At 38.4% G+C, this 16,212-nt stretch overlaps 1 protein-coding gene across 1 annotated transcript in view; it reads left to right on the top strand.

Moving 5' to 3' along the window:
• The window catches only part of NEK11 (NIMA related kinase 11), a gene marked incomplete at both ends in the record, with an annotated part of 91,914 nt that overhangs the window by 11,078 nt on the left and 64,624 nt on the right, over positions 1-16,212 (top strand). Inside the window, 2 exons of the mRNA XM_084260660.1 lie at positions 6,654-6,819; positions 13,450-13,568. Of these exons, the coding sequence (XP_084116786.1) occupies positions 6,654-6,819; positions 13,450-13,568 (285 nt within the window). The remainder of the gene's footprint in view (positions 1-6,653; positions 6,820-13,449; positions 13,569-16,212) is intronic.

The raw sequence follows: 16,212 nt of genomic DNA, 5'->3' as shown, positions 1-16,212 counted from the left end.
TGGCAGCATGACATTCCTAAACAAGACTGGCTGGAGGAAAAAGGTTGAGTGAACAGTAGGTGGTGATAATGCAACATGTAGAGATAAAGTATTGCTAAAAAAGAAGTGCATTCATAGGTATTTAGTCTGCACCCCATAATAATTTTTAGTAATTTTCCTAAGTAGACACAAATTTCTTCAGTTCAATAGCAGTCTCTTAGTATTTGATTTAGAGCTAAAATGTCTGAATAGACCATAAATGTAATTACATTTATTTTTCCATTCTGTTGAGGAAAAAAATTTTAGTCTTCAAAAGCATGGCTTTAGAGGAAAATTCTTTCTCTATTAATCAATATCCACTTTTATTTTGTAGTTTTTATCAGTGTAGATGACAACCCAAGATGTTCCAAAGAATTATTCGAAAGAAATCATTTGAATATCTAAATAAACAATGGATGCTATGCTTTTGTGCAGTATCAATATACTTTGTTCAGTTCTGTGGGGATAACACAAGTACTCTGCTTTGCTCTGTAATTATTGATTTTTTTTTTCCTAACATTGGCACATATAGTTGACCAAAAATAATTTGAAGTATGCCCCTTTGCACTGAGCAGTCTCTCATATACCAAAGGAAATGATATAAAGTATGTATTCCTCGAAGCTAATTTATTTATACAGGGCTCTCTTTTGTAGTCTTGTCCTAGAAAATATATTGTCATTTCTTTGGGATACTAATTAGGAACTGTTAATTTTCAAATAACCATAAGCTGTTTACATTGTGAGCTGAACTACTCAGTGTTAGTAGTTAGAGCATTTGGAAATTAGGCAGCTCAAAAAATGTTTGTTGGTGCTATAATTGTGACTTGATGATGGAAATGAAAAGTGAATCATCTGTTTCACTTGTAAATTTATGAAATCTCATCACCATTGAAAGATATTTAAGCAGTGCTAAATTCTTTAAAGTGTTTATTCAGAAAACAAAATGATATTTAATCCATCTATAGTGCTCATATAGCGATTGAATTTGTAGTGGCTATCTCAGGGATTAGCTCTCAATGTTTAGGAATGTTTGTGAACAGCACAAATAGGCTATTTTGGAGGATAGAAAAAAAAACAGTCATTGACAATTGTTACGGGCTTTCTAATAAATCAATGGTGTCCATGGGGATGACAAAAGAAGGCCAGCATTTGATTTAAGGAGTTGTGCAGTGATACTTAGGATTGAAATGGGTTTGTGGCTTGACTAATAAATCAGTAATAGCCACGAGAATCATAAAAGCAGCTCAAGATTTGATTTAAGAAGTTGCATAGTAATACTTGGGCTTGAAATGATTTGGTTAATAAGTAAACATATATGTAAGAATGAATAACAAATAGCACTCATTGTTTTTAATTGGAAGTGGGATAATCTTAATTTTCCCACAGAAATCAAGTGCTCTTAATTTAGTGTGGATGTTTCCTTAACTAATATTAAATTTTTGTTCTAGATAGGACTAATTTGTGTTCATGACTCCTTGCATCTTACGGTTTTACTAGCTCCTCCTTTCCCTAACAGACGAATTAATGTCTTTAAATTATCTGAGTATGCAGATACTGGTGCTTGAAATGCAACCAATAAAGTAAAACATAAAGAATGATTATCTGAATTTTTCATAACTAAGCTGTAAACTGCAGGAAAACCAGTCACTGACATTAGGCAGAGGAATCCAGTAAGATTTTTAGTAAGAGGATAGCTGTATGTGTGATGGGTAAGGACAAGGGCCACAATGCAAGCAGAAGGCCAGCCTAAGTGAGGGAAACAGATTCCAGGCAATGGGGTACCATAGAAGATCAGTAAAGTATCTTAATTGCAAATAAAAGCTGGATGTGCAAAAATGCAAATATGGGAGGCCTGAAGGAAAATGTGAGGAAGCTGTGACACCTGACTGTGGGCAAGTAGCTTTCCATGAGGAGTAACTCATGTGCACGGTGGAACGTCAAATCAAAGGGAATCTGTTATATCCAGGTATAAACTGTACAAAAAGTGCAGTTAAGCTGGGGACAGGCAGGACCATGTGTCAGAAATTAGATTCCAATAATATAATACTTTCAGTGTGGAAGTTATCAACAGTAATCTAAAATTATGATTTTTAGAATTACACCATTGGCTGTCATGTGCAAACCTCCCGAACTGTACGATACCCAAGAAAGCTGCTGGCTGTAAAAAACAGTAATGATGGGTGACTTCATCTTGTATTCAGATGGTGTCCTTGTGACTGAGTTTCCCAGTTTTAATATGGTGGGAACTGTTGTGCAGACAAGACTTCTATGTGACTGTTGCCTTCTGTTCTTCATTTCAGTCCCTATTTGTAGTACCATACCTTCTCTGTTTGCCATTTGATAAATTAGAATTGTATAGAGTTTTAGACATTGTTAATTAGACAGGCAATTCTATAATATTATTTTTAGGACCAATTTCAGATCCAATTACAGAGCCAGCATGAGGAGAAACGGTTTTACAGAGTTGCAGGTGGTGCTTGTGCTGAGGAGTTACCATGGTGAACAGGTAGCCCTACAAAGGTCAGACCAGATGAAACACAATACACAGCTACAGGTTATGCCATAAGTCTGCTTATTTGACGTCAGGATGATTTTGAAATATAAACTATATGGAATGATAAATTCTTAGCTTTGCACTGATTACCTGCTAGCAGGTCTTACTAATATCAGGCTGCAATTAACCAACCAACTGCCTGTGTAAATTGAAGTTTCTATTTAATTAAAACCCTCAAGTTTTGATCACATATTCCTACAGCACACCTTCTCAGTGGTGTTTTATTAGACCTACTTTTTCTCAGCATTAAGAGTTGTATTTCTTTTACTTCCTTACCAGTAAGCAAATGTACCTAGTTGTACTGACAAAGCCACAACACTAGTCAATAATTCATCTTGCGGTTTACTCAATAAACGGAGTGCATTTTGAGAAAGGCTGTCTTCTTTTAAGAATTGCATCTGATCCAATAAACCAAATTATAGAATAATAAAGCATGTCATCAATGTAAACAAATACCAGATGGGTTGTAAAACATTTAATTTTAGATCAGTGCAAATAGACTGAGATAAACACTGCTGTGGCATGTTGTCAGTTGCTAGTAAAGCTCCAAAAAGGATTCCCACTGCATGTCCGTACCCTGGACAATTCTACCTTCATGCTGTTTTTTCTCTTAAGTCTTGCTCTATTTATCTTCATTTGCTTCATGTTATTGTCCTTTCAGACATGGCCTGGCTGGGTTTCAAAGGATTTGTTGATGTGTGCCAGAAGGTGTTCCCAGGGAAGGTCTGTGACCCTGCCGAGGTGTAGGCGCAGGACAGCTGCTTTCTGTATTGGGAATGGGTTTCTCTCTCATGTTATTTTCCCACCCGGGGGGAATGGATGGCTGCTACTATTGGTACCAGACCCAGCTTCTCCAAGAGGGATGTAAACAGTGACAGCCTGCATTCTTTACTCTTAAGATATGAACGCATGCACTACAAGACTTTCTCTTGTGGTCAGTTCAAGATAAAGCTTGAATTGTCTTTGCACTATTAAATTGCAAGGCTAAGCTTTTGGGTTGTTTTCCACACAGTTAAAATCCAGAGGCCATTGCTTTATATTTAACTTCAAGATATCTGCTAGTCCTTGTAACTAATCTAGCTTCTTATGTGTCTATATTCCAAACTACATGCAATTTATAATAAATAGATTTAAATTAGTACATTGATTTAGCATTATATCAAATGGGGTAGTTTTTAAGTATTACATTTAGAGGGCATCCACATTTTACTGGTTTTACCTGTTTTTTTGTATGTGCCACTTAAGTCTATGACTTCTTAGTTCATGCAAACAGTTTTGGACCTTTTAATCCCACTTAATACTTGAGATGAGGAGGCAGAAAATACAAGGGCTGATTTTATGAAAAACTTGCTGTATGCTCTAGATGCAGTCTCAACAAAATCTTAACAGGAACATTAATATTCCCAATATCCATAATAGATATTCATATTATTCCCAGTATCCACAACAGACATTCGTATCACATGCCTCAAGAGTTTTGTTTGTAATACTTTGTGTAACCTAAGCACAAGATTCTGAACTGTTCAGTGCATGCAGGTTTTCTCCAGCTGGTACTGAGAGCAGTGATAACTTACTCTTTATTACAAGCCAACCTTAAAATGTAGGTTGGATCATATGAACAGAAACACTTTGTCTCCTTAAAAGTGTAGAGCTGGTAGAGGGGAAATGCAGTCAGGACTGTTTAGCTAAGAAGAGTTTGGAGGGGTTTGTTGGGGTTTGTTTGTTTGTTGGTTGGTGGGTTTTTTCTTATAGGCAGAAAGTCTGTCAGCTTATGAATTTTTCAGCCTATTTGACATCTCCAGCAATGCCAAATTTGAATTGCCTCTAATTGCCAAATTTCAGGTCCTGTAAATCACAGAAAGCATCCATTTTACCTGTCTGTGAAGGCAGAAAATGTTTGTGTAAATACTGAAATTTAGTAGAGTGAATTTAAGCACTCTTTAATTGCTCTATGTATTGAAAAGTAAAGTTAATTTACATAGATGAAATTTTGACTGAAGACTTTTAGCTTGATTGTTTTTCTTCTAAAGTTATTAGAATGGACATACCCACTTTATATCTGGAGACATGTCTATTTTCTCTGTAAGACTTCTGATACTCTGACAGAACTCCTTTGTCAGTACTTAATCAAAATAGAGGTTTTTAAGTGTGTATTTTAAATTAAGTGTGTTTGCTGAACTAGCTCTGAAAAGCTTTGCAGAGATTATGAAGTCTAGTTATATTCTTCATGTTAAATGCTGCAAAATAACCTTATCTACAGACTGTACAGTCCACGCCTATACCAGTGGCATGGAGATATGCTTGATCTCAGTTGCATGACAGAAGTGCTCTTTCTAGATGACTAAATGACTTCCAACTCTGGATAGGAATTAGCACTGTGTGGTAGAAAAACAGTATCTTATTTACAAAAAGTACATTTTCCTGATTTCTTCTTCTGGGAATTAATTTAAATAAGAAGAACACCTGCCTTGTTGTCTGACAGCTGATGACAGCATCAAAATCACTGAGTGACTAAGATGACAAGCAATCCCTACACATCAACACATCAGGCTTTTATTGCTGTCTTGGGTATACAAGAAACTTGTATTAAGTGATGTTTAACAAGGACTCACTCTGTTTGTCAGTTCTTTGACACCATCTGTAAGAAGGAAGCACTAATGTCCCCGTGTCAACCGAAGATGAGAAGATTGCAGTCGGTAATACCTGTCTGCGTCGTATGAAGCTTGTCTGTAGAGATGCTGACAAATCAAATGGTGTGGTTTTGTCATCACACTGCCAGATGGGGATTAGGCAGGGTTATAGAAAAATTCATGCATTGTTAGTCAGAAACTGATGGTTGAGATTGAGGAAGAAATTTTCTTATGAAGAAATCTTGCTTTTTCCACTTCTCCCCACCCCACCCCACCTTTTTTTTTTTTTCCTTTTTCCTTAGATCAAGTGAATTACTATAGTTTTATTGCTGTCATGTTTAACTACTGTGACTTTAGAACCATGCAGTTCTGAATGGGGAAATTACTAAAAGCAGTGACCAAATCCCTTTGGTGTGGAACTTACCTTCTAGGTATTCAAAAACTATTGGAAATTCATAACTGATTTTTTTTCAGTAAAAAACCATGGTATTCTCTAATAGTTTCAAATGGCTCCTTCAGACATAGACCAATGAACCATTCTTCAGTGGCTGGCCAAGTAGATGGAAATGGTATGGCTTTGTGTGATGTATGCACTTTAAAAACATTTCATTGGGAAGATATCAGCTAAATATGCTTCCTCATAGTTCCATGCCCTAAGAGTTTTTTTCCAGGATAAGTTTACAGTAAACTCCCGAACTCCAGGTTCTTGTATTAAGTGAAGTCTGAATTAGGAATTCCCTATGGCATGTTCACATGTCAAAGTTGAAGAATATTAAAAATCCCTTTATTTTTTCCAGCCCTTTTCAGGAGATTTAGGGCTTCCTGAAACAAATGTTCATCACTGAATATTTAGGATTCATTGAAACAGTGGAACAAATCTGCTCCAGATTCTGATTTCTACTTCTCACTTAGGTGTTCTAGAGAAAGGGAGGCTGATTTTTAGGAAAAAAAATGGCATTCTGAGTTCATCACCAGAAAAACAGTCACAGAAATACGACCCTTTGCATGATTTTTTCTCGTGCCTCCATAAAGAAGTTTTGGCACAAGCAGCAAACCCAAACTTGCTACTCCTTATTTCATGTATGAATCTTGAGCATATGCTATGAGTGGGTTTGAAGTCACGTAGATTTTATTTTTTATTTATGTTTATTATTATGCACTGAGCCATACCACTGAAAACATGTCATAAAGAATATAGCGCATTAGGGATTTAGTGGGGAAAATGCTTCAAAAATAGCATTTTTAAAATGTTGCTTAATTGCTATGGTGACTGGCATATTTATTTGCATTTTCATACATTCTCTTTGTTTACCCACATTTGCCTCATCATTTCATATTGCCAGATACTTGGTTAATGCTATTATTTTGTGTTTTAAGAAATTAGGATGCATGATTTTATATTTAATATTTCTTCTGTACTTATTAAGATTTCTTCCCCCCCCCCCCTCTAGAAAGGTTCTAAAGGAAATCTCTGTTGGAGACCTAAAGCCTAATGAAACGGTTGAAGCAAATCTGGAAGCACAACTACTCTCCAAATTAGACCATCCAGCCATTGTAAAATTTTATGCAAGCTTTGTGGAGCGAGATAGTTTCTGCATTATCACCGAATACTGTGAGGTGAGACTTGTGGATTACTTTGAAGAAGTTTGACAGAATGTGTGCATTAAAATAGGGTCTCAAAAGAAGCCTAGCTCGGGGGGGGGGGGGGTGTGTGTGTGTTAGTGTTTCAGTTTAGATTTTACTCTTTATTTGTTACTTTTGGTATCATCTGCTACTTGTAAGGTGTATTTCAAATAAGCAATGTTACCTGCTCACATGAGACTTGTAGCTCATAGACAAACAAACGAGAGGAGAGGAGATTAGGTAATTTTAAACACAAGTTTATTTTGTTCACTATAATCAATATTAATAAGACATAAACACAGACACATTAGCAGATCTGTGGGTGAACTCTGAAAGGTTGTACCACATTTGCACTACTGATAGATAAGAGAGGATGAAAGTGGTAGTACAGGGTCATGATATGAATTCAGCTATAAATGAGTGTCCTGTTTTTGGCTGACATAAGTTAATTTACTTTCTTGTTGTTGTTTGGAGTTAGTATGAGAATAATGCTGATAACACATGGATGTTTTTAGTTGTTGTTAGGTAGTTACAGCATTTACACTAAGTCCAGGACTTTTCAGCTTCCCACACCCTGCTGGGTGCACAAGAAGCTGGGAGACCACAGCCAGGACAGCTGACCCAAACTGGCCAAACGGATATTCCATACCATATTTTGATAGGCAGTTGGCTGAAGGGTTGGACTCAGAGAGTGATAGAGAATGGGGTAACATTGAACTGGTGGCCAGTCACTAGTGGGCTTACCCAGAATTCCAATTTTAGGTCCAATTCTTTTAACATTTTCATAAATGACCTTAAGTGAATTTGCAGATGACACCAAACTGGGAGGAGCTGTTGACTCTGTTGAAGGTGGAGAAGCCTTACAGAGAGACCTGGACAGATCAGAGAGCTGGGTAATCACCAACAGCATGAAGTTTAACAAGGACAAGTGCTGGATTCCGCATCTGGGAAGGGGCAACACTGGCTGCACATACAGACTGGGGGATCAGATGCTGGAGGCCAGCCATGCTGAGAGGGATTTGGGGGTCTTGGTTGACAGCAAGTTAAACATGAGCCAGCAGCATGCCCAGGCAGCCAGGAGGGCCAAGAGTATTCTAGGGTGCATCAAGCATGGCATTGCCAGCTGGTCCTGTGAGGGGATTGTCCTGCTCTACACTGTGCTGGTGCAGCCTCACCTTGAGCACTGGGTGCAGTTTTAGGTGCCATAGTGTAAGAGGGACATAAAACTATTGGGGAGTGTCGTTAGGAGGGCAGTGAGGATGGTGAACAGTCTGGAGGTTGTCAGGAAGCCATAGACCGCGATGAGATCTCCCCTCAGCCTGCTTCAGGCTGAACAAACCAAGGGACTGCAGCCTCTCTTCATAAGTCTTCCCCTCCAGTAAAGAACCTCTTCCTAATAGCCAACCTATACCTCTCCTGCTGCAGCTTCATGCTGTTCCCTCAGGTTCTATTACTGGTTGCCAAAGAGAGATCAACGCCTGCCCCTTCTTTACTGAGAGGTTGGAACAGGCTCCCCAGTGAAGTGGTCACAGCACTGAGCTTGACTGAGTTCAAGAAGCACCTGGATGATGCGCTCAGTCCCATGCTCTGACTTGGCTGGCCCTGTGTGGAGCCAGGAGTTGGACTTGATGATCCTTAGGGGTCCCCAACTCAGGATACTCTATGATTCTATGATGCAGTGTTGTGCTCCATATATTATTGGGGAAGCTAGCTGGAAGGTGGGATCGTTGCTCAAAACCAGACCAAGAATCAAGTTGTTAGTTTAGGGTTTGTTTTTTTTCCCTTCTGTTATGGTAAGCAATTGTATTTGTGCATCACTATTAGTATTATTATCATCATCATCTTCTTCCTTTGTTAGCTTATTAAACTGTCTTTATCTCAACTTCTGAGACTGTGGCTTTTTCATTCTCCTCCACATGCCCTTGAGGGTAGTGGTGAGTGAGCGGCTTCCTAGTGCTTAGATGCCAACTGGGGCAAAACTACAACAACAAGGAAGGGAAAACTCACTTGTGATTTAGATGTGTTTACAAAAAGCTTAACCCTGATCATATGTATGATGAGTTTGGTAGCAGCATTGGCTTTATGAACAACAGTGTGAGTCAAATATCAGTATGTAGCAAATACAATAAATATTAAAGCAAGGATAGCTATAATGGTATAGTTACCAGGGATTTTGTCTCCAGCATTTGGTTTAGAAACATTGATGAAATCTGTTTTGAGCCTTTAAAATAAGAATTAAAACATGTTTAAGCCAGCTTTTTAGGAGTTTATATAAAACAAGTGCCTACTTGGTATTAAATATAGATATGCTCTTTAAAAAAAAAGTAAATCTGTCATACATATAGTGATCATTTCATGAAACTGTGAAACAGACAGTTCAGTTGTGCTCTGCTAGATATTTGAAGTGCTTTGGAAGCTAATGGCCTTGGACTACTGGGTTATTTGTCCATAAATCAGACTTGTTTTAACTAATCCCATTTCTTCCAGCATTTGGCTTTGGTGTAAACAATTCAATGAGTACTATTCCTGCCAGTCATTTCTTCCTTAGAAGCTTTCTTTGATGACAGTTAGATGCCTATTTATTTCTGGTATTTAAAAAAATTAAATCTGAAATGCTCAGTTCGGTTATGCAGAAGTTCTTTGCATCATTCCTTGAACACCTGACAGCCAGGACTTGGTGGAAATTTAGTATTGCCAACTCTCTGTGGAAATATAAAGCTCAGAACTGCAGGATTATTCTAACTACCCAGATATTCCCATACACTAAGATTTATTTTCTCTCTACCAGCAGTAGAAAGTGGCCCAACACGGGATCAGTTACACTTACAGGAATAAAGGAGCCTCTTTCAGCAGCTTTATAGAGCTCGACCAGTGGCTTTGGTCTGCTGCTTTTTTTCCCTCACCTGGAATAAAGTTATAGATTAATAAAAATGAGCATTACAGTAATCACTAAAGTAATCACAAGCTGCTGCAGCACCCCTTTGAATATGTTTTTTTATTCAGGTATTGTAAACTACCCTGCCTGAAAAGGTTTTGGTGTGGAGTTTCCCTGGGATCTGGGAGCCACATAGTCAAACATGTGAGGATGTATTAGAGCAGGGCAAATGAAGGATGTGGAAATGGAAGCTGAATCTTTTCAGGTTTGAGTCTGCTATGTCAGGCCAGAATGATGGCTCTTCCACCAGGATCCTCTTTCTCCAAGACATACTATGTAGTATCATTGCATTTAAGCAAGTAAAACATATTAAATCAAGGGTTCAGACAAGGAAAATACAAAACAAGATTTCACATAGTACTATACAGTTTTTCTATTTTAGTGGTAGCATTTTCAGGTGGTGTACTTTCGTATTTATATCTATAACCTGCCTTTGAATGTGATAGGATTTGGATTTTTTTTTTTATTTAAAAGATGCCTGTGTAAATCACACATAATTTGAGAACGAGAAAAATTTATTGCTGCATGATCCGTGTTTGGAAGCCTAGTATATTCCATTTCTCATGCATAGAATAATTACCATATTGGCAGTAATTGGTACTCTTGGGCAGACTCAAAGCAAAGAATAAACATTAAGTTGGCATGGAAACAGAACTTCCCTCTGAGCCTTATTCTGTTCTCTCCAAAGTACTGTGACTTATTCATTAGCCACGGTACTTTGTTCGTTCTTGCACGAGCAGCACAGAGTGAGCCCCCAGTGCAGCTGCCCGTGCTGTACCTGTCCCGTGGACAAAAGAGAACATCAGCTTCCTTTGCTCAGCTCAACATCTTTTATTATAACTGAATTCACTAGAAATAGTAAAAAATAGGTGTATGTGCTCTGTTTTGATCTTCTTGTCGAGCTGCTTTGGCAGCTTTCTTGAATCAAAATCTTACAGGCATTGTAAACATAGATAAATCAGATTTCACACAAAAATGCCTTCATGAACCTTGGGTTTCATTTTGTAACATAAGTTGGGATTTCAATAAAATACAGTTTTTACAAAGTAGTTTAAATGTTGCATCATTTTAATGCATCATATTCAGAAGTAATTGTACATTTATTTCTGTCTCTTCACTGTGGTCTCAGCTCTGATGTGAGTATATATATGCTAAGAAAATCTGAGCAAAAGGAATAATAACTAAAGCAATCAGTGCCTGTTCACATCAGCTCTGGGTGCTAAGCTTTCTTAAATAACTTGCTGGTGTATTTACTCTTGATGCTTAAATAAAAGAAACATCTGGGAAACTCCCTATGTAGTTAATTTGTTAAATTCCTTTATGAACTTCATCAGACTGACCTTCCAAAATGCAGAATTGGGTTAACAAACTTCTTCAGAGCTTCATGGCAGCAGTATTTCAGCAAGTCTTTTACGATGGGTTTTTGTTTTCCTTTTTTTAGAAACAAAATGAAGGTAAAATGAATTGTAGGACATGGAGACGAGTCTTTGCAGCCTGAACATGAAAAGCCATAACGCTACTTGAGGGCACGTGTAGTCCTTTATCCAATTACTTTTGTTCTCCTCAGGCCTTTTGAAGGAAATGCCTGCCAACTGAAGGGAGTGTTCACTAGCCTAATTTTGTAGGTCCTACACTTTGTTGTCTTAGCATTTTTCATGGCACTGTGTGACTGTGAGAGGGGACGAATTGGCACAGGGAGAAATGGCGATTGGAGCCTGCTGCACTTTATCCACCCTTACCTGGATAGTACACAGCCCCCTGTGGTCTGGAGCCAACTGACACATGTTTGAGCAGCCCCTGAGTCTTGAGCTATTGCTGCAGTTGGCTCTGGATGGTCTGGGGCAGCTGTCTGGAATAGGTGAGTCATTATTTTCGAGGTGTGTGAGTAGGCTCAGTCACAGCCCATCTGGTTGCCATGCAGCAGGGTATCCAGCAACCCTTTTTCTTTCCTTCCTCTGCTCTGCTGCAAGCAGCCAGGGGGAAGCTGTAGAACATTTGGAGTTGCAAAGGGGAAGCAGCTGCTGAGAGCTCCAAGTTCCCAGAGGAGCTTCTCTCTGGGCTGTAGCAGGGAGGCAGATGGAGAGCTGAAGCTATATTCCTCTCCCTAGTGAACAAGATGACTCAGACATTTCAATTAAAAAATTGCAGGACATTGTCAGGGAACACATTTTTGATATAAGATTTTTTTTTGGAGGGGTGGGGGGCACACTCTTAAACTTAAAACCTCAGGGTCCACAGAAATTACTGTAAATTCATGTCTAAGTACAGGACAGGTACATATGGATCTGCAAGGACAGAACCAGCAGTAGGAAACACTGTAGTGTTGGGAACTGGAGAGCAAGACATAAAATGTTGAGAGTCAACAGTGCAGAGAAGGGAAGGGTTGATGATGGGTAATGGTGGTACAGGTATAGTTGTACAGGTTAAACTACTTTTTATATATGGCACATGAAATGTCTGATGTTATGCAGAATGTATAGTGGAAAAAGTAATGATTTATGGAGAATAAGTTGTCCTGATGTAAGGTAATTAGTCACTAGAGTAGAATGAGACTCACAGTCCCTTTGCTCTGGGATTAGTTACCTAAACACAGTGCTTGCTCTTGATGTGCATTCTTGTAGACAAAATCCATTTATTTTATAAACTGGATAAGCAACCAGCTGACAACCATCTGTCTATTTTTTAGCAAAATGAACAGTTTTCATGTAAGTCTCCTCAAAATACTCTTTCATCATGCTGTTCAGCTGATTTTTCCACGTCTGACTTACAGTTTTTGAGTAGTCTTTTTCTGTATATATTTTCTAGTTTATTTTCACTGCCTACTGTGCATCACATTGCTCCCTTTCTAGTGTTAGTTCAAAATGGATTGTAGTTTTTATGAAGTATTTACTGTAACACGTGCTGCAGATTCTAAAGCTTTAATACTGCCCTGTTTCTGGCAAAAGTGAGTTTGGAAGAAGGACAAATTGTCAGATTTAAAGAGACTGCCTCTTAATTCTTAAGAGACCAGCACAGTTTCTTTGATGCAGACATGGTTATTTCAGCATAATAAATGACAATGCTTCTTGACTGTGCAATGTTTAACTTAAGTGAAAATGCTTTTCCCAAATTTATAAACTTGTTTGGGCTGATCAGGGCAGATTCATTTTTCTTGATTAGATGTCTACATATTACCCAGTCAATGTAGGCTCTCATCCTGTGCAGAGAAACATCTCTTTGCAGAGCCCATCTCCTTTGCAGAGAAACAGCATTTCTCCAACACCATCCAGCCCTCCCTAATGTAGACAACTAGAGGGCAAAGATAATTGCACTATACGAGTTCCTCTTCCTTTGTGGTAACTGTAAAGGGAGCTTGAGGTGACCAGCTCAGATGCACGTGCCTGAAGTTGGGTGACATGAAGTGAGAAGAGTTGAAAACTTCTATGGTATTGTGTGACACTAAGTGAAAACTGACCTACTTTCCCTATGCCAGACAGACTGCTTGATCTCATTTTCATCCTCAGCTGTGTGTGCTTTTTGGTGCTAGGAGAGTTCAGAATTCACGTGCAAGTGTCTACTTGTGTGGACTATGTGAAGTGTGGACTATGTGAAGAGAGCCTGAAGGTCTAAGAAAGTGGAGTACTTTGATGAGGGAGAAGAGATTTTAAACACTTACTTTAAATGTACAAATCTGTTATGATATTTTTCAGGGTGGAGATCTAGACTTTAAAATTCAAGAGTGCAAAGAATCTGGGAAGACATTCACTCAACGGCAAATAATAGACTGGTTTATACAGTTGTTACTGGGAGTCAACTACATGCATGAAAGGTACAGTTTTTTAATGTGAGAACATTTAGCTTGGGAGGGGGGTGAACAGAGTTACTGGCTAGTTGCAGATATTCAAGGAGAAACAAAACTGTATGGATTGTCTTGTACTGGTATAAAGTTGTGTTCACCAAACTACTGAAGTATGTGTCATATACCTAACGTATTAATTGTCTGTCCTTCAAGAACTTTTTGTGTTATATCTTTTACCAGCACAGTTTTAGATGTCTGTCAACATTAGATACACTTTTTCTAGAAGCCAAGTGAAAAATTTAGCACAACAGAAATAGATCAATGCTGTTACAAGAAAATGGATTAAAAGGTTAAAACAGTCAGCTTTTTCAAGGGGACTCAACAAGGTTCTCCTGCAGGTACTTAATGTCTAGAATTCAATGTATATGCCTGATGTACTCCCACTAACATCAGTGAAGCTTCATACATACATTCTTTGAAAACAGACATCACTTTTAACAGCATATCAAAGAGTAACTTAAAAAAAAAATTACCACAGTCATCCAGGAAGTGATGTGTGGAGATCACACCTGCTTTGAGCAGGGGTAGGTACAGATTAATACCTACCTAGTCATCTCCGTGAGTGTAGTTCTCGTCTGCAGTGTGATTTAGGCAGGATGGCTTCAGTGATTTCAACAATTCCTTCAATGCCAGCATACAGGACATATGCAGGAGCCCTGTCTGGTCCCTTTCTTATGTCATCCAGTGCTGTCACCTTTGAGGTAGGTGGGATTATTCAGCATGGCATGAGGGAGACAGTGCTGTGCTGAGCCAGCAGCAGAAGGCCCCAAGCATGCTGCCACTGGCCTTGAGAGCTGGAGAAAGAGTTGAACAAGTGGGAATACTAAGCTCCTTTCCTAGCAGGTTTTCAGAAACAGTGAGCCAGTCAAAGTTAACCCAGCTTTCAGCGTCTTCTCTTTTTCTCTCTCTCCTCCCTTTTGCTTTTGCCTATTGGCAGCTCTGAAATGTCATGTTAATGAACAACATGGAAAATCCTTTCTAAAGATCATCATCCCAAGATTTTTCGTCCTGCAAAGCCAAAGTATTTGGGCTATTATTCCTACTGAACTTTTAGAAATAAGAATGTCATTGCTGCCACGAGTGTCTTAGAAGCTAAGGATGTTTGTCTGTAATCACAGAAAGGTTGGGGCTGGAAGGGACCTCTGGAGATCATCTAGTCCAGCCCTGCATGTTTTAGGGAGATGAGCCAATCTGCCTAAAATAATGACCTAATTTATTAATGCAAATGGAGATGAGGAGATACTTATGTATGAAGAATAGGCTACACCCAGAAGAGGGTCGTTTCTTTTCAAGCCAAATGTAGGTTAGAATCCATAGTCTTCTATCCTCAGAAAACAAGATTTTGGTGAAAACACCAAATTGATGTAGCTGTTTTAAATATCTTTCAGCAGGACTAGAGCCAATTCAATTTGCCTGAACTCGAGTTGCAACAGAGCAGTAGGTGGAGACAAGTCACCTCTCACCAGGAACAACCAATTCTGAGCTGAGCGGGCGTTAAGTGTGTGGGATATATTTGGCCTGAACTGATAGATCCCTGATGAGTTTTGCACCTGTGGTGTTAGACTGTGGCCGTAAAAGGACAGAGTGAGTTGCTGTCCAGGCTGCAAAAGCATTTTGGTTCCTAAATGCCAGTTTATTTGGGGCTTGTACATGCAGTGCCAGCCCCAAAGACTGCAGTGATGGGAGCATAGCAAAGAGAACTCTCGTGGGATGCTGTACTCTCCAGCATTTGCTTCAGGCCAAAAGGACAGAGGAGAGTCAAAAAAACTTGACTGTTTACATACACTAAGAGCATTTTTTGCCCCCAATGTCCGATGGGACAATTTGCTATTAAAAGTTTTGCTAATCTGGAAAGTCCACTTTTGGTGAAATTCTCTCTTTAAAGTATGTATTTAGAGGATGAACTGTGCAGACTAATGCTGAATAACAATAACATTGCAGTTGGACTAGGTGATCACTGTAGGTCCTTTCCAACTGAACTGTTCTATTCAATTGTAAGCTACTCTTTTTGTCTTTCATTCTCTATTTCCTCATGCCTCTTTTCTCTTGCTTTCCTATATGCCCCTTTTGTCTATTCTTCTATTTTTCTCATCTACTTTTTCTTAAATAATTCCTGTTTTTAAAAATCTTATAAATAAACTTTCTTTGGTAAATATGTATATTAAATTACTGGGTTTCCTGAAATGTTGTTTAATTTTTCAGTGAAAGCAGCAATTTGATTTTCCAAACAGTAGTTCATTTTCTCTCTTTGAATCATAGCTATTTAATAGCTCCTCTCCAGACACATACAAATGACTTGACAGTTTTATTTTTATTTGCATTTCTTGTATTGTGTTATACGTTATTTGACTGTATGCATGTTAGAAAATTTTATCTTTCATTAATTTACAGCCAAACAATAGCTTAAATGGAAAAGGTTAGGCTTAAAAGAATTCAAAACTACTTACAGAAATTAATTTGAATTACTGGAACATAATAACAGCCATCTGTTTTTGTATAAAGGACTCATACATGATTTCTTCTCTACTGATATGGAAAAAAAGCTGTAATAGATGTTTGAACTATGTTCTCAAGCTAAGAAAACTTTTCCCTGGAATAAGAAGCTTGAAATGTT

Source organism: Gallinula chloropus, assembly GCF_964237585.1.
Source record: "Gallinula chloropus genome assembly, chromosome: 2".
NCBI classification, from domain to species: domain Eukaryota; kingdom Metazoa; phylum Chordata; class Aves; order Gruiformes; family Rallidae; genus Gallinula; species Gallinula chloropus.
This window is presented reverse-complemented; position numbering and strand designations above follow the sequence as displayed.